Source organism: Chrysochloris asiatica, unplaced genomic scaffold, assembly GCF_000296735.1.
Source record: "Chrysochloris asiatica unplaced genomic scaffold, ChrAsi1.0 scaffold00085, whole genome shotgun sequence".
Lineage (NCBI taxonomy): Eukaryota > Metazoa > Chordata > Mammalia > Afrosoricida > Chrysochloridae > Chrysochloris > Chrysochloris asiatica.
The window spans coordinates 2841954-2864276 of NW_006408603.1; the positions used below are offsets into that span (position 1 = coordinate 2841954).

General features: G+C 37.8%; 1 protein-coding gene across 2 annotated transcripts in view; it reads right to left on the reverse strand.

Moving 5' to 3' along the window:
- Window positions 1-22323, reverse strand: part of MAGI3 (membrane associated guanylate kinase, WW and PDZ domain containing 3) — a 300568-nt gene that overhangs the window by 106544 nt on the left and 171701 nt on the right. For both annotated transcript variants that reach the window (XM_006865901.1, XM_006865902.1), the window contains exon 3: window positions 7838-7957. In XM_006865901.1, coding sequence (XP_006865963.1) covers window positions 7838-7957 — 120 coding nt within the window. The remainder of the gene's footprint in view (window positions 1-7837; window positions 7958-22323) is intronic.

Here is a 22323-nt window from a genome sequence, read left to right on the forward strand (position 1 = left end):
TGTAATTTTTATTTTTTTAAAGTTTTTTATTGTGGATTGAGTGAAAGTTTACATGGCAGATCATCAGTTTTATATTCAACAAATCATACACCTTGTTTCATTACAATGATTATAATCACCTCCATGTACCATCAATTAACAGGATTTATCTCTATTCACTTTAGATTTTTTTTTAAACAAACAAACAAAAACACTCAGGTATATATATAGTAATTTACACCTCCAAAGGGCATATTCTGCAAGTCAACCTCCTGGCCACCAGCTCTTAGTCCCTCTTTTTCCATGAGTCTAGAGTCCTCAGCCGCTTCCCCTCTCCATGACCCCATCTCTGGCATCGCTGCTTCTCTGGATAAGGTCCCACATTTCTGCTTGTGCTCTTCTGCTCTTCTCCCTTGATGGTCTTAGGGTCCTGTCTCTGGACTGTAAGATTAACTACGCCTGTTTTTGTTACAAAACTTTTACAATTGTGACAGTCGCAATTAGTCATGATAACAATTATTCACTATTGTATCATATGAATCTTATCCCCATCTCCTTCACCAGACCCATCTAGACAAGATGAAAACTATTCAGTGCGGACTCTTTCTATCCCCCCCCGGCACCCGACTCTTAAACTAAATTCCTTCTTGAAACCTTGTAAGCCAGTCACTTCGTGCCTTTATTGCCCCTCATTTTAGGGTAGCCAGTGTCTAAGTTGCCTGTCCCTGTCTACCCTGTGTACAGAGGGGATAGCATTGATACTTGATGTGAAGACTCCTTCCCTCTCTGTTGGTATTTAGAGTTACTACCTCCATGAGTATAGGTCATTTCATAAAATTGTAGCAATTTACCCTTGTTTCCTTTATCCAAAAAAACTATTATTTTTTTTTTTTTAATGTATTCTTCCTCTAGTCGAGTTCTGATTATAAAGCCAAGGCTAGGTCAAATGGGTACTGCCTCCAAGTTTGGGTGTTCTTGTGCATCTCCCCTCATTTCATATTAGCTGGATGCTTTGCGCTCAGCTCTAGCCCTCTGTGGCTATGTCCTTGTTTATGGGCTCAAATATCCCCAGGTCTCACCACACATTGGACTAACCAGTCCCTCCTCTTCTCTCTCTTATCTCCAGATCAATGGAAGTCAATGGACTGTGTTTGAACTCAGCCCATTTCTTCATTGCTACTTTCCTCCTCTTCCACTCACCAGTAGATCAATGTGGTTGCCAGCATTATATGCCTGTTCATGTGTTCCCTTTGAGTTTCCATATTTGAGGAGGTTTTGTCTTGAAGGAATTTGTTTGCTTGCCTTGATAGCTTCCTGGCGAACAGCTTGCTTATTCTTGTAGTAGCCAGTCATGCTGACTTTTTTGTTTTGGGTTTTTCCTGATGATCTTTCTTTGAAGATGTATCTTCTGTTGCTCTAGCTGCTCCAGGTTGGTCTCCTTGTCCTTGCTAGTGGGAATGTCCCACCTCATAAGGTTCTGGATGGGACTCAGGATTCCCCCTAAGGTTCTATATTCTGCAAAGGCTTTGCAAGAGGACTGTTTCACACTGGGCAAGTTCTAGAACCCCTTTTAGGTATTCCAATCGGTTTCAGGCTAAAGACGGGGCTTACAAGTTTTCTCTAATCATGTTTCCCAACATTCCTTTCTATCCCACTCGTGTCTATTTTACAGTAGTAGGAAGGGAAACCAATATTCATAAGACAGGCAAGCATTTTAGTATTATTTGCCCTCTTCAAACTATGCCTAGATCCCTGTATCACAAAGCCCTGTTGTTCCAAGGTTGATCATGCATCACTATTTACCTCTGTCCCACTTAGCCCATGCAAACCTGTCTCAGTGTTCCCATCTATCTTGTTCTTCTGCCTCTCCCTCTTCTTGTATTGCCCTCCCCAAACCTGAACTAAACCCCCCACCCCAAACTTACTGTTGTGGTTACCTTATAGTTGAATAACTCTTCCCTCCATTTAAGACAGTCTATTTTATCCTGTAATCTACCTGATCTTCTCACCACCTGGATCTCTGTTCCTCTGTTTTTGTCTTTTATTACATTTTTATTGTTTTGATCATAGACTGACCTCCCAGATACTCTGTTCTTGTAATTTTATTCTGTTCTTGACTCTTACATTTGTTGATTGAGTTCAGGGTAATCTCTGGTTGTTGTCTGTTCTTGTTGGTTCTCAGTCCACAGAACTCCTTTTAGGATGTTTTTCATCGCAGGGTTGGCTTTGGCAAAATCCCTAAGCTTCTGTTTATCCTGGAATGTTTTGATTACACCATAATATTTGATCGACAGCTTTGTTGGGTAGAGGATTGTTGGTCAGCAGTTTTTTTCTTTCAGGGTTTTATATATGTCACCCCATTGCCTTCTTGCCTGCATGGTTTCTGTTGAAAGAGCCGAGCTTCATCTGATTTGCTTGCCTTTGTATGTTACACTTCTCTGTTCCCTAGCTGCTTTCAGGTTTTGGAGAGCTTGATTATGATATGTCTTGGTGATTTTCTTTTAGGGTCTTTCCTTCCTGGGGTTCGTTGAGCTTCTTGAATGCTTATCTTTTCACTTTTCAGGAAGTTAGGAAAATTTTCTTTCAGAAGCTCTTCAACTATCTATCTCCTTTGTGGACTTGTGTGAGTCCTCCTGTTCCAGAATGCCAATAATTCTTAAGTTATTCCTTGTCATGTTGTCCAACAGGAATCTTAGTCCTTCTTCTGATTTTTTAATCCTTTTTTCTGCTTGCTCTTCTATCTTAGTAGTGTTGAGAGATCTATCTTCTAGCTCACTGGTTCTGGCTTCTATCTCTTCAATTCTACTCCTTTGCCCTTTCAGTGTATTGCCCATTTCTGATATTCTATTGTTAATCATTTGAACCTCTTTCTGTAGGTTTTGAATTGTTTCCAATGCTATATCTGTCTTATTTGATTGTTCCTGTAGCACTTTCCTGATTTATTTTTCTCAACTCCATTGTAAAATGTTTTGATACATTTTATATTCATTTTTCTGAATTCCTCCTTAGACATTTCCAAAGCCTGCCCATCTTGCAGTATGGAGTGTAGGTCTACTTCTAGCTCATTTGTCTCTTTCACTTCGTCTCCTTTCTGGACATGTGCTGATATAGTCATCTGTTTCTGGTTTTTTGGGCATATTCAGGAGTTATCTTTGGCCTTAATACTTAGATGGGTATTCTGGTATTTTTTTATGCTGATTGCCTCTGGGTAGAGGTGATCAGGAGATGGGCTTCTGTTTTCACTCTTCTTCCTGAGAAAATTCAAGATGCCACACTATTGGTCATTGTGGCTTAACTCAGGATTTAATATTCTGCTTATTTCCTTTTTAATATGCCTGTCCCAGTCCACCATCCTTTTCAGGCCTTTTTGCTAGTAATACACAGTTCAGTGCCGGCTGTGGCCAATTTTGCACTGCTGTTTGGTTTTAAGTGGAAACTGTCAGTTTAAATTTTGAGGAGATTTGTGCACATGCGTAGTAGAACCCTCAGGGGGTGGAGGTGGGACGTCCACTCATTCAGACACCCCCTCTAGTCACCAGAATGGAGGAGTGCAGCCAGTGAGAGACCAATGAACAGATACCAAAAAAAAAAGAACGTCCACAGCTTTATCTCTGTGGTTCTGTCAAGTGTCGGTGGCTGCTCTGATCCTTTCCCCACTTGGTCTCTCCCAAGATGGCAGCTCTGGGAGCAGCTGAGCATCCTGAATTAGAAAGCCATGGATTTCTTACTTCTGGTACAAATTCCCTTAACTCTAAGCCTTCCAACCTTCTAAATATTCCTTTATATGTGGTTCAGAGTTCTGGCACCATCCCCTGAGCCTACTTGGTCCAGTATTCTGTGCTGTTGCTGATGGAGTTCCTCACTGCACTGCTACCCGATCCACCATCTTGTTTGTTCTCTGTAATTTGGTTTTGATACAATTATATTCATGTTGTTGTTGTTAAGTACTGTCAAGTCAGTTTCGACTCATGGTGACTCTGTATAGGGTTTCTGAAGAGTGGCTGGTGGACTTGAGCCCCCAACCTTGTGGTTACCAGTTAATTGAGTGCTTACCCTATAGCATCACACTAGAACTCCAATTATATTTCTAAGATGTATTAAATCTATCAGGTAGCTCCAATTCACTCAACTCTGTGTAAGAGTCCACTTCTATGAACAAATCAAATTGTATTTGTAAATGTAAATACCAAGCTTATTGGTCAGATGACATGGTTGGACCTCAAGACTGTGGCCTTTGACCCCCACTACCCTTCAGGTTTGGCAAGAAACTCACCCTCATGGCACAATTTTCAGCCACGTAGTAGACAGGTACGTAGGGGGCACAACAATACTAATAAGGTATGCTCACCATGGAATGGTCAATCATTCAAGATCAAAATGGTGACATTTACCCAAGGACAAAATTTGAGAAGGGATAGGAAGGAGGGTGGAAAGGAAATAAGAACCACAGGAAGTGGTATAATTATTGTTGAATGAAAGGGATTACAATCATTGAGATGAAACCAAGTGTACGATTCGTTGAATGTAAAACTGATGATCTTGTCTATAAACCTTCACTCAATTTATAATAAAAAGTTTTTTTGTTTTTTTCAAATGTGTTTTATTTATTCCCCTACTAAAGGAGAGCTATTTTGTTCTCTCACTGTTTTAAACAGTACCACAATGAATTGTCTACTATATTATACAGATGCTCAGGGGCAAGAGTCTCTCTAGAGTAAACAGACAGAGAGGGGACTGCTGGGTCACGGAGTTATGTTCATCTTCAAATGTACTTGTTGTTTGCCAAGATGCTCCTAAAGGGATTATATCATTTTATACTTTCAACAATAGTGTAGGGGAGTTTCCAATTTCCCACATCAGACTTTATATTTTTGCCAATCTGATAGGTGTGAAATGGTTTCTGACCACTGTTTCAGTTGCATTTTCTTGATAATTACTAGAGCTGAGTACACAATAATTAATAACATATAGTACATCTATTATATGTCCTATACCAAGTTCTTAAACTTAGTGGAAGAAAACTAGAGAGTATCTTTTTAAACTAAGGTCAGAGAAGGACTCTTTAAATAAAACTTATAAAGTACAACTCATAAGGAAAATAGTTATACATTTGATATATAAAAAAATTAAGCATTTTTGGTCAATGGAGAAATCTGGGACAAGGTTAATAAATGACAGAATGGGAGAAGATATCTGAAATGTCTCAATTGAGTACAGGAGTGATATCTAAATGAATATCTACACATCTAAGAAATAGTTGAAAACCAGAGTGTAATAGGAATTACATTTGCAAAAAATTGACAATGCAAATGAACAGCAATTTTCAGAAGTCTGAAAGACTAATAAGTTTAAGGAAAGGCATTCAAAACTCTCTGGCAATCCATGGAGAGAGAGAGCAGCTGAGGACTCTAGATTCATGGAAAGAGAGGTACTGAGAGCTGATAGTCAGGAGACAGACTTGCAGAATGTGCCCTTTGATTGTTTAAATTATTATACATGCCTGGGTGTTTAAAAAAATAAAAAGATGAATAGAGAGAAATATTGTTAACTGATTATACATGGAGGAGATTATAATCATTGTAATGAAAGTATAGGATTTGTTGAATGTAAAACTGATGATCTGCCCTATAAACTGTCACTCAATTCACAATAAAAAGTTTTAAAAATTAAAAAAACAAAACAAAAACTCTCTGGAAATCAGAGAAACTAAATTAAAATGAGATACTATGTCTACAACCATTTGTTGTTGTTGTTGTTTAGTGCCATTGAGTCGATTCTGACCCATTGCGACTCTGTACAGGGTTTCCAAGGCTGTAAATCTACAACTATTAGATTGACAAAATTGTAAAGCTGGGTAATGCTAAGAGTTGAAAAGGATATAGACCATATTATAGGTGCTACAAGAACCCTGATGCACTGCTGGTTTATAATGGAGAAGTATTTAACACATCATCAGATTAAGGATACGTATGCCCTATGCTCTAACAATTCTACTCTTACACATACTATTCACAGAAACTCTCACAGGGCAAAAGACGTGTGAGAATGTTTATTGTAGCTTTCTCTGTGGTTATGGGGTGCTGAAGTAATCCGGGTGTCCATTATCAGGAGAATGATTAAGTAAAATGCAGTAGATTCACAACATGGTAACCTGTGAAGCTGTTAAAGCAATGGATGACATGAAAATGCAGTACAGCAAGATGGATGCATCTAAAAACACAGTAATAAATGACAACAGTAAAAAAGGAAATGAGATATAGACAGAATACAATGTAAATAATAAATATATGTTCACAAGACAAAATATACATTTTGTAAGAACACATACAAACAAAAACATACATATTAAATACATCATAATGGTCCCCTACACAGGAGAGGCTATGAGTATAGGCCATCTGCATAAAAATAAAATCAAGTAAGTTGTCATTTCCTCTAAAAAACTTCAGTGTCTTATTTATTTTTGTATTTCTCTTGTTTCTGTTTCCTTCGTAATGTTTATCTCAATTTATAGTTATTTTATGTTATCTGCTTTTTTGACTGCCTCCCCCATAAAAACAGGCTTTATCAAGGCTAGATCTGAACAATCTTGTTCATTATAGTGTCGTTAGCTTTTCTTAAAATATTTGGCAATAGTAGGTACTTAATAAGTGGTTGTTGAATGAATGAAAGAAGGGTCAAATAAATCAATGAGTGGATGAGTGAGTGAGTAGTAGGAGCTAAGCCCAGAATGGGTAGCTGGTCTGATCAAGCTTAGTAGGCAAAATGAAATCAATGAAGGTTCTGGAGGAAGCCTACATAGTAGCAATGGGTAAGGTAGATTAGATGAAGGGAAGAAAAGAAGAGATTGTAACAAGGAGAACAATTGTGTAATAGTCCAGGCAGGAGCTGGTCGAGTGGGCCTATAATGCAGTGGTGAACGTAAATAAAACACACTGTGAGAGCAGTTGTAAAGGAAGTGATGAGACTGAAACTGACTGGATGAAGACTGTGAGAAAAACACAGACATAAATGATGACTACTGTTCTGAGCTCTTGATGACAAATTATAAAGAGAGACATATGAGGAATGACCCATTTAGATAGTACATAAATGCACATTTGGATATGTTGTATTTAACACTAAATATTTACTGAATACTGTTTCTGGGCACTGAAGATAGTAACGAGTAAAAAAGATGTGATCACTACCTTCACAGAACCTGTAAACAGACAACTAAATGGCATGATAAAGGAATGAAGGGGAGTATAGGGTTCTAGGGAAGTGGATAAGCTTGCCAGTGGAGAGGGTATTATTATATAAGGAGAAAATAACAAACAAACAAACAAAAGTGGATCCAACACAGAATCATTTAAAAACTGAAATGGATCTCAAATCTGTATTTCCTGGGATCAAGTGGGTAGAGGAAACAGAGATGTGAAAAGAAAACCAATTGTTCTAAGTCTAAACGTCCCTTCCCCTCATCTATAGTCTCCTTTCTCCAAGATAGTCAAGAGATACGCAGATTTTTTTTTTTTTGCGTGAACAGAGTTTAGATTCCACCACAAACAGAAAACAATCCAAATACTTGCTGAGTTCATAGGATGAATGTGAATTATTAAGTAATATGCAAACTGGCCAGTTTGACTGATTTATATATATTGTTTGCAGTCAATTTTTTAATATGACAATGTTTTTGCTTATTAGTTTATCCAATTTTGCATTAGTAAATTATAAATCTCCTAATGACAATGAAATTTCCCCAAAAACTGACAGGGAAAAAAAGGTATTTTACTGATGAAAACCTCTCTGAAGAAATTTCAGTCATTCATATAGTTTTCTGGGTTTTTGTTATTGTTGTTAATATTTGGGGACATACCATCATACGTTCCACTTTCTAACAATGCTCCACTCTCTTCCAGTGCTTTGAACTGTTCAACAGAAATGAAATTATAGTCCACCCCTGGTACTTCCCCATCCCTGGGGGCCCTTGTAGTGCCTAAGGGGGGAAAAAAGAAAAAAAAAAGATTGTAAAGTACTTTTAAACTTATAAAATATCAACAGAAAATTCAATCGATAGAGAACACATGGTGGGAACAGACTATTAAATATTTTGTACCTGCTAGAAGGGGGATGGACTATTTTAGGCAAATTAACATTATTAGGTGAAAGTAAGACAATAAGTAATGTAGGATGAATAAATAAACTTTAATAAAATCTACAAATGGCCATGAGATTCAAAACTACAAAGACTCCAAAAGAAAGGTCTTTAAAGTGCCAAAGGATGCTTAGCATCTTGGACTCCTCCCTCTACTTGATATTCAGTGGATTTCACCTCCTAAACACCTCTAGAATTTACATACTTCTCTCTTCATTTTAACTTTTTAACAGACAACAGTTAAACCTTCCTCCAAAACTCACTTATTCCTTAACAATAAGAAGGAGAGATAAACCAACCTCTGAAGTATTTTTATACAGCTATCCCATTTCTTCTTTTCTTCCCTAGCCTAAGTGTAAACTGACATTCCACTGAGCAAAGTTTTGAAGGACACACAAAATGGGAGAAACCATTATTTAATGTTATTTTTAAAACTTGGACACATATTGATTATGAAACTAAATGAATGAGTAAAAGGATTGAAATAGGTATTGCATATTGCTTCTTAGCCATTATTGTTTTCAAGTAATTTCAAGAAATTAAGTAGTAAGTAAACTGTTTTCACAAAATTGACTAAATTTCTAAATATTAAGGAGTTCATGCTATAGATTAAGGAATTCTTTCAGATCCAAGGTATAAATAAATGCAGGTTATATTGCTATAGTTGAAGGAATTTATTAAACTAGAATCACTTTTATAAACTGATACTAGAAATGTCATCTCAAATACTGCAGAATATAAAAAAAAAGTTTAAGTGTTAGTCTGAGTTTGGGAACAGCTTCCATGGATCCCTACAAAAATAAGGTAGCAAGTCCTGTGCAAGGACACCTCTCAAACCTGTTCCTCTACTTAAATTTCTTATTAAAAAATTGCATGCCAAGCCAGAAACCTGAGAAGCAGCCATCTAGGGTTCCTCCCTCCAAATACCTCTAGAAGTGACCTATGGCTCTTCCTTCTCACCCTCAACTAATTCAGATCATTCTATATGACTTGCCTCCTGCCAGCTATGCCCAGCATCCAAGGGTCACTTCAGCCAGTGACTTTTCTAAAGCAACAATCTGAGCAAAAACACTACCAAACTTCTCTGAACTAGCAATGGCTTCCTGTCACCCTCAGCATAAAATATAATCCCTGGCAGTAGTGGACTGCTAACCTCAAGGTCAGCAGTTTAAAACTACCAGCCATTCCACGGGAGAAAGATGAGGCTTTCTGCTCCTGTAAAGATTTACAGCCTCAGAAACCCTACACAGAGTTGCTCTAAGTCAGAACCGACTCCACAGCACACCACCACCATGATAATGTAGCCTACATGGCCCTCACCTACCTGGCCAGCTCTTTTTTTGCCTCACTCCTTCTACATTTGAGACTTCTACCAGGATAGATTACTGGCTTAGACATTTTAACCTGTATGTCTAGCTAGTTTAGAGTCGTACACCCAAGTGTATGCACAGTCAAGGATCATAGCAGGTGCTCAATATCCCACTGTCATTGAGTCAGTTCTGACTCATAGCAGCCCTACATAGGATTTCCAAGGAGTAGCTGGTGAGTATGAACCACCAACCTTGTGGTTAGTAGTCCAGTGCCTACTCTACAGCACCACACCAGGACTAGTGACCTTCCTATAAGACAAAGAACTTGTCCATATGGTTTCTGGGGTTGTCAATCTTTACAGAAGCTTCATATTCTTTTTTGCAGAGCAGCTGGCAGGTGTGAACTACTGACCTTAACAGCAGCCCAATGCTCAACCCACTATGCTAAGCAGGGCACTCAATTTAACATAATTAATTGAAATTGTATGCAAATTCAATTAATACAGTGTCTGGCAATACATGATTATTAGAAATTAACTCGTGGACAACTCTTAATTGCTCATTCTTTTTAGTTGTATTGTGTTCTATTTATTCTATAGCCCAAAACAAAACTAAACACCATCAAATCAATTTCAACTCAGTGACCGTATATAGGGTTTCTGAGACTATCAATATTTATAGGAGCAGGCAGTTTCATCATTGCAGCTGATGGGTTTGAACTGCTAACCTTGCAATCAACAGCTCAACACCCATAGCACCACTAGGATCCGTATTTATTCTATGTTATTGTGTGTCATCAAGTTGGGTTTGGCTCATTGAGAACCTGTGCAGGGTTTCTATTGTTATTGTTACTAAGTGCCTTTGAGTTGGTTCTGATTCACAGTGAACCTGTATAGGGTTTCCAAGGAGCAGCTGGTGAGTTTGAACCACCAACCTTGAGGTCGTGTGCTTATCCTAGAGCATGTGAAAAATAAATGATAAAATGTTGTTGTTGTTACATTCCGTCAATCAGTTCCGTCCCATAGCAACCCTACATAGGGTTTCCAAGGAGTAGCTGGTGAGTTTGAACCACCAATTTTGCGGTTCAAATCAACTTTGCAGTCCAGAGCATCAACCCATGGCACCACACCAGGACTCCTGATAAGTACAGCACTCTAGGCTAAATCATTCCAAACATCAAATATTACCTGTTATGAAACCTTGTAAAGAAAATATTTAGAAGGGCAAGTCAGACTTTAAAGTGTATCCATACTGAAGGCCTTTCGGTCTGTTTAATATTTGCTTGTAAGAACAAAAAAAAAAGCCTTAGTGGTAATTATCTCAGGAAATAGTGCTTAAGCCAACCTTCTATGTAATAAAGACTATACTCAATGAAGTTATCCCTCATTTTTTACCCACTTCTTCATAAAAGTGAGAATGTCTTTATCTCTTTTATACCACAGATGACAAAAAAGTCTGTAAAACTGAACGGCATTTATTTTCATAACGTTCTTTCATTGCCAAACTGTTATATGCCTTTCATATATTGACAAAAGTTCCATTGCTAGATTCTCTGAATTAACAACTTTTAATTCCAATAAACCCAATGTCATCAAGTTGACTCTGACTCATAGCAAACCCTATAGGACAGTGTAGAACTTCCCCACAGGGTTTTGATCTTTCTGCAAAGGCTATAATCTTCTTCCTCAAAGTGACTGGTGGGTTCATGCTGCTAACCTTACAAGTTAACAGCTAAGCACTTAACAATCAGGACTCCTTGGTGGTTGGTGGTTATGTGCTGTGGAGTGGTTTCCGACTCATAGAGACCCTGTACAGGGTTTCTGAGGCTGTAAATCTTTATGGGAGCAGAAAGCCTCATCTTTCTCCTGTGGAACAGCTGGTAGTTTCAAACTGCTGACCTTGCAGTTCACAGCCCGATTCATAACCACTACGCTAATCAGGACTCCTTAGTAAATAAAATTTAACTTAGAAAGTACACTCAAAGATTACATTGAAAATTTATAGTGATCTGTGATGAACTGAAAAATACAGCCTGTTGCCTCATCTCTTGAATACGGCTGGCCTTATCACTTGCTTTGATCAACTGAATGTGGTGGTGATATGTGCAAGTTCTGAGGTCTAGACTTCTACCTTCACTCTCTTGGAATGCTTCCACACCATATAAGGAAGCCCAGGCTAGATAACTGAATGATGAGAGACACCATCAGTAGAGAGCCTGAGCCAACAAACACCACCAAGATTCAAGAGAGGCCATCTTAAACTCCCCAACTCCAGTCCAGCTGCCAACAATTGAAGCCCGGGCTGAACCCAGACGAGTCACAAGAAATAATATATAATGTTTTAAACAATATATAGTATTTTAAACCACTAAGGTTTTGGGGTGGACTGTTATGTAGGAAAGGCCAACTGAAATATTATCCAACAAATTCTACTATACATATTTGTTGTTGTTGTTAAGTGTTGCTGAGTCGATTCCGACTCACAGCGACCCTACATAGGGCTTCCAAGGAGCAGCTGGTGAGTTTGAATCGCCAACCTTGCAGTTCAAACCAACCTTACTGTCCAGTGCATTAATCCAAGTATACAAAACAATTTAATTGCAAACCCTGTTATAGATGTTAATTTCCATCTAGTTGGTTCCGACTCATAGTGACCCTGTGTAGGGTTTCTGAGGAACAGTTGCTGAGTTTGAACCACTGACCTATGATTAGCAGTGTAGTGCTTATCCTACACCACCACATCAAGACTCCACATTACAGATACTACTATGAAATTTTGTTTTAGTCTTGATTATTAAGCATACAATTTTGAACAAAGCCTCTCTGGGCTTCACTCTCTTTCTGCTAAGCAGCGTTGAGCAAGATGGTTGTTACAGGTTGAATCATATACCCCCAAAAGATATATTGAAGTCCTGCTTCTCAGTACCTGTGAATGTGACCTTATTTGGAAACAGAGGCCTTGCAGATGTAACTAGTTATGATGACATCATTAGGGTGGAACCTGATCTCTTTATGACTGGCGTCCTTATAAGAAGAAACATGAGATGGCTAAGTAGTAACAAAACTTGTCACATACCAAGGAACACCTTGGGCTATCAGAAGCTGGGACAGATAAGAAAGGGTCTTTCTAGAAAGCCTATGGAAAATGCATGACCCTGTAGACAATCTGGATTCAGACTCTGAGCTTCCAGAACTAAATTTAGTTAGATAATAAATTTAGTGAGATAATACATTTCTGTTGGTTTAGGCCACACAGTTTGAGGCAATTTGTTATGGCAGCCCTAGGAAATGTATACAATGATGTTCATGATTCCTTCCATTAACAGACGTGAAATGTTATGCGTAATTCCAACATAGATATTTCTAAGACTTACAAAAATAGCTTTAATTTTGATTTTCTTTAAAAATGTTGAGACCTGGTAGCACAGTAGTTAAGCACTTGTCTGCTAACTGATACATTAGTGATTCAAACCTACCAGTTGCTCTGTGGAGGAAAAATAAGTCAGTCTTCTATACAGGTTATTGTTGCTAATGCCATTGAGTCGGTTCTGACTCACAGTGACCCTGTAAAAGGCTTCCAAGGAGTGGCTTGTGAGTTTGAACCACTGACTTTGCAGTTCAAACTGACCTTGCGGTCTAGTGCTTTGTCCCATAGCGTCACCCCAGATTACAGCCTTGGAAACCCTATGGTGCAGTTCTAGTCTGTCTTACAGGGTCACTAGGAGTCTGAATCAACTCAACAGCAACAGGTTTCCTTGAGGTTTTGGTTACATAGGTCTTAAATTTCCACTTTCTCCCCCACAAATCACCAAATCCTCCATACATAAAACTCCTCACTACTTTCAGCATTCCAGAAATGTTATATTTATTCACCTGATGATATACATACTTTATGCAAAGGTTTCTATGTCCCCTCCAATTATTACCCCATTTCTCCTAAATATGCATAAGAACTCCTTCAAATAGTTCCATTAACTGTAATTCTTTACCTCCCATTCTCTCTCATTGTTGTTGCTAAGTGTGGCAGAAAAAGTTCCAACTCATTGCCACCCTGTATAAGGTTTCTAAGGAACGACTGGTGGGTTAGCAGTCCAGGGCTTATTGCTTATCCTACAGCACCACACCAAGACTCCATTTTCTTGTGAGCCCATTTCAAATACACTGTGGTTCTAATCCCTCCACTGAACCAGTTTGCTATGCTCATAGTAATCTCCACTGTGTTTAATCCAATGGCCAAATCTCAGCCCTTACTGCCTATTTGACATAAGTGACCATTACCTGTTTATTTTGCTTTTTGTATTTCTGAAATATAGCAAATGTTTAAGAAAGCACATAAACTATATATGTAAAGCTTAACAAATAATATTTAACACACTCAAATGACAAAACAGAACATTAACAGAACCTTAAAAGTTCCCTTTGTGCTTCTAATATAATTCTGTCTCCCCTCAACCCCAGGGTTTGCATTTATGATAATTATTTCCTTTCTTTCCTTTATAGATTTATCAACTCAGTATGTATTCCTAAGCAATATAACTTAGTTTCCCCTGTTTTTTTTTTTTTCATGTGAATGGAATCGTACCATAGTTATCCTTCTGTGTTTATACCAATTCTGGATAACAGATTGTTAAACTTTTGTCAATATTTCTATATTATGTCAAAATATGTTAGTGTGTAAAGACATCTTACTTTAATATGTAACTACTTTATAATTAATGACATTAACTATTCTTTTCATACAGTTCCTGGCCATATAGACTTTCTTTATTGGGAAGTGGGTGTTCAAGTCACTTGCCACTTCTCTGCTGGGTTGTTTGTCTTTATATAAATTGATTTGTACTTCTTTATATGCTGGATACTACTATACTTCATCAAATCTAATAACTAACAGCTTATAAAATACACTTGTAATTTTATCCCTGATAATTGTTGTTGTTAAGTGCCTTCGAGTCGGAGCCGACCCATAGCGACCCTGTACAGGGTTTCCGAGGGTGTAAATCCTTACGGGAGTAGAAAGCCTCATCTTTCTCCCGCGGAGCGGCTGGTAGTTTCGAACCACTGACCTTAAGGTTCGCAGCCCGAAATTTCATCTAAGATGCATCCCAGTTAGAGACATTAGGATGTGAAATAACTATGTTTTTTTTGTTGTTGTTAAGTGGCGTTGAGTAAGTCCTGACTCACAGTGACCCTGTATAGAATTTCTGAGGAGCTGATGGTGATTTGAACCTCTGACTTTGTGATCAGAAGTCCAATGCTTATCCTAAGTGCCACACCAGGACTCCAATAGTGTCTTCATACTGCTAAAATACTGTAGTCCTTTGTTAGGTATAGGTGTGGTTTTCTGCTAAAATGTGAAATACGGCTTCTATGAAGTTGTGAACCCAGAATAAGAAATGAGGAAGAAAATTGGGCCAGGGTCCATCTCTCAAACCTACTGCAAGTTTTTAACTGGAGCAGTAACAAAATAAAAAATAATTCTAATATATTAGCATAGCTTAAAAGTTAACTTCTAAAGAGAAAAAGAAGCAAGAAAGAAAAGGTATGTAATGGGATGGAAAGGAAAGGAAAAGAAAAAAGAGCCTGACAGAAAAGAGTATAAGGAGGCCTGTAACTACTGAGTACTGGAAACAGGACACAATGCAACGGACAACTTAGAAAGAGGTCAAATTGAAAGGAATCACGCACAGTTGTCTTGTGAGTGGCCGTCAAGTTGATTCTGACTCATGGTGACCCCATTTATAGTACCATCGTCTTCCTTAATGACAGCATTCAAGTGTGTGCTTACATTCTGTGTTTACTTTGCTGCTATTTAATGACACAAAAATAGTAGTCTGCTGGAATAAGGTTCTTACAGTGCAACTTCAGTGTTAAAGTCCTTCCTACGTATTTACTAATCACTTACAAATTAATTTGCATTCAATGTTGTAACAATATACAGTATCTTCTACTTTTTCTTTTCAATTAAAAAAAAATGATGTTTTGATAACAGTTCTTTAATTTTAATGAAGTCATGCTTATCAACCCAGTCTTTACAACTAATGGTCTTGTGTTCTATTTTAAAAAATCCTTCCCAAGGCCATCGAGATACTCTATATTCATTTTTAAAAGCATTACAGCTTTGCCTTTCATACCTTGAACTGTAATCCACTGATTTTTTTTTTTTTTTGGCCTGATGGGAGATAACAGTCCAATTTTCTTTTCCTCACCAAAATGGCTATTCAACATGATTTATAGAAAAGACACCTATTTCTCCCTCTGATCATCCATGACTCTTTGTCTTAGAAATGTCTGGGTGTCTGTTACTAGACTTTCTAATACAGTCCATTTATCTACTTACCATGCCTGCACCATTATCACAGTGCTGCAATCATTTTATTTTCATGATAAATCTGGATATCTAGTAGAGTAAGTCTACCTAACTTGTTCTTTAAGAGTCTTTTCTATGCTTAGCCTTTTTATGTAAATTCTGGAATCAGATTTGTTTTTGTTTTTATTAAGTGCCATTGAGTCAGTTCCAAGCCACAAATTAATCAATCAAAAATACAACAATTTTGATGGATCGTTGTTGTTCATAGGTACCATTGAGTAGGTTCTGACTCATAGCAAACTTATGCAAAACAGAATGAAATAGTGTCCAGTCCTGCACCATCCTCACAATTGTTATGTTTGAGCTCACTGTTGCTGACAGTGTGTCAGTCCATCTCATTGGGGGTCTTCCTCTTTTCCACTGACCCCCTACTTTACCAACCATGATGTCCTTCTCCAGGTACTGGTCCTTCCTAAAACATATCCAAAGTATGAGAGATCAAGTCTAGCCTCTTGGCATCTAAAGAGCATTCTGATTATACTTCTGGCAGTCCATGGATCTTTCAGCATTCTTTGTCAACACCATAATTCAAATGCATCTGTTCTTCTAAGGTTTTCCTTATTCACTGTCCAGCTTTCACATGCATGAGGTGACTGAAAACACGATGGCTGTGTCAGGCACACCTTAGTCCTCAAACTGACATCTTTGTAACGCTAATACTTGTAAAGAGGTCTTGTGCAACCAATTTGCCTAATGCAAATTGATTTTCTGACTTCTGCTTCCATGAATGTTGATTATGGATACAAACAAAACGAAGGCTCTGATAACTTTAATCTTCTCTCCAATTATCATGATGTTATTAGTCCAGTTCTGAAGATTTTTGCTTTCTTTATATTGAGCTGCAGTCTATACTGAAGGCTGTAGTCTGATCTTCATCAGTATTTCAAGTTCTCTTTGCTTCCAGTAAGCAAGGCTGTGCCATTTGCATATTCCAGGTTGTGATGAATCTTCCTCTACTCTGGATGCAATATTCTTTTTCATATAGTCCAACTTCTCAGAACATTTGCTCAGCATACATATAAAATAAGTCTTGTCAGAGGATACAAGCTTAGTACACGCCTTTCCTGATATTTTTTAAAACCAGGCAGTATCCTCCTTGCTCTAATAACTCCAAATTGATCTGGGTACAGGTTCCTTATGAGCACAGCTGTTATGCAATCCCTATGAACAACATTATCCATAGTCTCCTATATACATACAGTTCAATGACTGTTCATAATCAATAAAGCACAAGTAAATTTCTTTCTAGGCATTCTGTGCCTTCAGTCAAGATACATCTAATGTCAGCAATGATATCCCTTGTTCCACATCCTCTTCTGAATCTGGCTTGAATTTCTGGCAGCACTCTATAGGTGTACTGCTGCAACCACTTTTGAATTATCTTCTGCAAACTTTTACTTTCATGTAATATTAAATGGTATTATTTTATGACTTCCACATTCCATTGGGTCACCTTTCTTCAGAAGTGGCACAAATATGGATCTCTTCCAAAAGATTGGTAAGTGAGCACCTCCAGTGTTGCATCAGTTTGTTGAAACATTTCAGTTGGTAGTCTGTCAGTTCCCAGAACCTTGTGTTTTTGCCAGTGCATTCAGGGCAGCTTTCTTCTTTCAGTACCATTGGTTCTTGATCATATGTTACCTTTTGAAATGATGGAACACAGAACAACTCTTTTTGGTACTATGATTCTATGTATTCCTTCCACCTTTTGATGCTTCCTGCATTATTCAATACTTTGTTCACAGAATCCTTCAGTATTGAAAGTCAAAGCTTAAAATTTCTCTTCAGTTCTTTCAGCATGAGAAATGCTGAGTGTGTTCTTTCCTTTTGGTTTTCTAACTCCAGGTCTTTGCACATTTCATTATAATATTTGACTTTGTCTTCTTGAACTGCCCTTTGAAATATTCTGTTCAGTTCTTTTACTTTCTCATTTCTTCATTCAAGAAGAAGTTTCACCCAGAGGTAGGGACATCACTGTCCCTGAGTTGCTGTTTCCGGACGGGCTCCTGACAGAGCTACCCGACATCATAGGGACCAGGGAGCTGATGCCGGATTTAAGTGACGCCTCTCCAGATGAGGGGTTGTTAGAGGCCTTGACTATAGTTGTGGAGCTGTCACACACATAATATGATTTGCTGTGTGACCTTAGAAGTAGTTACTTTTGCTGGGCTTTAAAAAAAATTCCTAAAGTAGAGTTGTTTTATGTACCAGTTACATGCTTTATGGACAAGGATGGGAATGGTAGAAATTAGTAAATAGCATCTTCACAAAGGAGGGAACACAATGCCTCTAGTGTTTTCTAGATTTGTTTCTAGTGTTATATGTAGGAACTTACTATTTGGGGGAAATCTGATGTTTTGTTGTTTAAAATCCTAGTATATTGCTTGCTGTTTTACAATTATTTAATATTCAAATGGTTTCCAGTCTCTATTACATAGGGAACGCTTAAAATCTATAAAGGTGTATGATTAGAATGTGTATCTTTCATTATCCACATTGCATTTTTGGCAAGCTGGAATCACTACGTCTGATCACATATCAAGGTAATGATGGAGAAAGTGCTAGATTTCAATTGAATGTTAAACATTGGTTTCTTTAAAGATTTAAATAATTTGCTGAAAGAGCCTTTCCCTTCTTTAATGAACGAATATGACCTCACAATTCACTTGGTTTCAACTTTTTCTGAAGAATATATTTTACTTCAAAGTGCTAAGTGTACCCTAAAACACTTGCTAAAACAGTGGGGGCAGGATTCATTAGGCCTCCAGGACAATGTCTTTTAAATCATTGAATGTACTCATTTATACCTTGATAAAGGCTGTGCACTGCTTCTCAGAGAAGTTTGTGGAAGTGATTTCCTTACAATGTTGATTCCCGGACACTACTCTAAATCAACTGAATCAAATCTTTAAAGTTTTTCTGGTGTACCTTAAAGGTTGAGAATCAATGGTCTAATGGTCTAGGCTCCCATATCAGGCTACATACCATAACTATCTGGGAACCTCTCAAAAATACAGAAGCTCCTAGAATCTCAGGAATTCTACAGTAGAGCCTATAATCTCTTATTTTTCGAAGAGCTCATGAGATAGAGAATCATTGATTTAGACTAACAATTTATATTTATAAGCACTAACATAATTTAAAAACTTTCCAGTAACTCTTGGGATTAATCTCATGAAAGAAATTCTAGACAACTGCTTTTGATATAAAGTCAGATTTAAGACTGAACCCTAGCCAATGGGAAGTAGAGACAGGATTCTGGTTAATTAATTGAACTTTCCTGACCTGTAATAATTATGCTCATTGAATGAATGGTGAAATGTACATGCTCAGAATTGTATTATGTAAATTTTGAAAACTTAAAACTGTGAAAAAGAATAGATATATATCGGCATCTACTATTTTATGGTCAGCTATAAATCAGAAATATGGTTATCTTGGTAATTAAAGTCTGAAACCTTATCTGTATTTTAATAACCTAAAGATATATCTTTACTGACTAAGCCTGAAAGGGAATGCTTATATTTAGACTTGCTGTATTTTTATATAAAATAGTAAATTGGTACTTGAGAGCCTTCTTTGTTTTGGTTGGAGAAAAAAAGCCCTTGTTTTGAAACTCTATCAGAAATGTACTGACCTAAAATGTTGAATTTTTGTTTTGTATTTATTTTGCAGCAGGTGTCATGTAAATATGCAGGTACTGAATGTAATATACATTGTGTCTGCTGTGAGTTTTTGAGTGGATACAATTTACAATTATACCAATTACATGCCTTTAAAAAAAAAAAGTTTCAGAGTATCTCCTGACAGCCATTTTGGCCTTTTCTTTCTTTCCTGTCTTTTTAATGACCATTTACTTTCTTCATATATGATGTTCTTGATGTCATCCCATAACTCTTCTGGTCTTCAGTCATTAGTGTCTAATGGCATTAAATTTTTTCTTGAGATGGTCTTTTAATTCAGGTGGGATATATTCAAGGTTATATTTTGGTTCTTGAAGACTTGTTTCAATTTTCTTCAGTTTCAGCCTGATTTTGCATATAAGCAATTGATGGTCTGTTCCACAATCTGCCCTGGCCTTATCTGGCTGATGAAATTGAGCTTCTCTTTCATCTCTTCCCACATATGTTGTTAGCTGGCTGGTTGGTGGTGGTGAGCCGTGGAGCTGGTTCCGACTCATATCGACCCTGCACAGGGTTTCTGAGGCTGTAAATCTTTATGGTAGCAGAAAGCTTCATATTTCTGCTGCAGAATGGCTGGTAGTTTCAGATTTAACAAGTCACCAGAATTCTTCAATTTCATCATGTTGTTGTTGTCTAGTGTATTATCCTACAGCGACACACCAAGACTACCAATTTTATCTTATTACGTGCCGTCGAGTCAGTTTCAACTCACAGCAACCCTGAATAGGGTTTCTGAGATGCAGCTGGTGAGCTTGAACCACTGACCTTGCAGTTCAACCTTACCTTGCAGTCCAGAGTATTAGCACACAGCGCCACACCAGGACTGGTTTTAATGCCTAGAGTATAAATTTGATTAACAGTGGTATTAATGGGTCTTCCTTGTAGGTGTATGGATATTATCCTATCACAGCACTGTACTTTAAAATAGAGCTTGAAATGTTCTTTTTGACAATAAATGTAACACCATTCCTCTTTTTCATTCCTGGCTTAGTATAATATAGATTATACAATTCAAAAGTCTATTTTATCTCTCTGAGTCCTAGTGTGCCTCTGTAGGATAAGCACTGGACCACAAGGTAGGTTTGAACTACATGGTCGGCGGTTCAAACTCACTAGCTGCTCCTTGGAAACCCTATATAGGGTTGCTATGAGTGGGAACCAACTTGATGGCACTTAACAACACTGTCTAGGATATTGATCTTTATGTGTTCCATTTAATTTTTGATGACTTCTAATTTCCTTAGGAGTCCTGGTGTGGCACTGTGGGTTAAGTAAGACACTGGACTGTAAGGTCGGTGGTTCAAGTTCACCAGCTGCTCCTCAGAAACCCTATACAAGGTCACCATGAGTTGGAACCAACTTGACGGCACTTAACAACAATATTCCTAGATTCATACTTCCTACATTTCACATTCTTATTAATGGATGCTTACAGCTTTTCTTCACATTTTGAATTGTGCCCCATAGGCAAAGAAAGTTCCTGAAAGCTTTGATCCATTCACACCATTAAGGTGAACTCTACTTTGAGGAGGCAGATCTTCCCCAGTCATATTTTGAGTGCTTTTTAACCTGAGGGGTTCATCTTGCAGCATTATAGCAGACAATGTTCCCCTACTATTCATAAGGTTTTCAGTGGCTAACCCTTTAGAAGTGGTCTGCCTCTCCTTCTTTCTTCCTTTAAGGGATTGGATTGAATCTACTTTTCTATTTGATAATTTATATCTTCATAATATTGAGACTCTAATCCGTGAACATGAAATTCTGTCAATATCTTTAGATCTTCAGTGCCCAGGAGCTTGGGTGGTGCAGGGATTAATAATTTGGTTGCCAACTCAAACCAGTCATTCTGTGGGTTTCCAAGGCTTTCATAAAGATTACAGCCTTAGAAACCCAATGGGGACAGTTAAACTCTGTCTTTTAGGGTTGCTCATTATGTGTCAGAATCGACTTGTTGGCAATGGGTTTGAGTTTTTGTTTGTTTTCTTTAGTGTCCCTTAATTTTACTCTATAGAAGTTATACTTTTAAGAGATTACTTTCTAGGTATTTCAAATTATTTTGTTATCATGAATATCTTCTTGTAAATTTTTATTGTGTGAACCACAAGGTTGGTGGTTCAAACTCACCAGCTGCTCCTTGGAAATCCTATACAGGGTTGCTATGAGTTGGAACTGACTTGAGGACACTTATCAACAACAATATTATACAATAATATAACTTGTGTAAAATAATGCACTTGTGGGTTGTTATTTAGGGTTTGTGTGTGTGTGTGTGTGTGTTACTTTATTGGAGTATAACATTCATAAAACAAAATTCACTAATTTTAAGAGTGCAACTCTATGAGTTTGGGCAGCCATCACCCCAAAAGTTAACTTATGCTCCTTTGCAGTCCCTAACCCCATGGCAGTCACTGATTGCTTTCTATCACAATAGTTTTGCCTTTAATGTTGTTGTTGCTGTTAACTGCCTTAGAGTCGATTCCCACTCACAGTGACCCTGGCATTTCAGAGGAGCAGCTGGTGGGTTTATCTAGTGCTGCTGACATTCTGGTTCACAGCCCAGTGCTGATCCTACGGCACCACAAATGGAGCCAGTAGCTGTGTGTGTCTGGTTTCTTTGACTTCGCATGTTACTTTTGAGATTCATTCCTGTTGTTCTTTAATTACCTTTATTGCTGAGTAGTATTCTATTGTAAACCCTAACAGGGCTGTAGGATAAACAGGAGACTGCTAATTGAATGGTTGACAATCCCAACCCACCAGCCACTCCTTGGAAGAAGGATGAGACTATCTGCTCCCATGATGATTAAAATCTTGGAAACGCTATAGAGGTTCGCTGCAAGTAGGAATC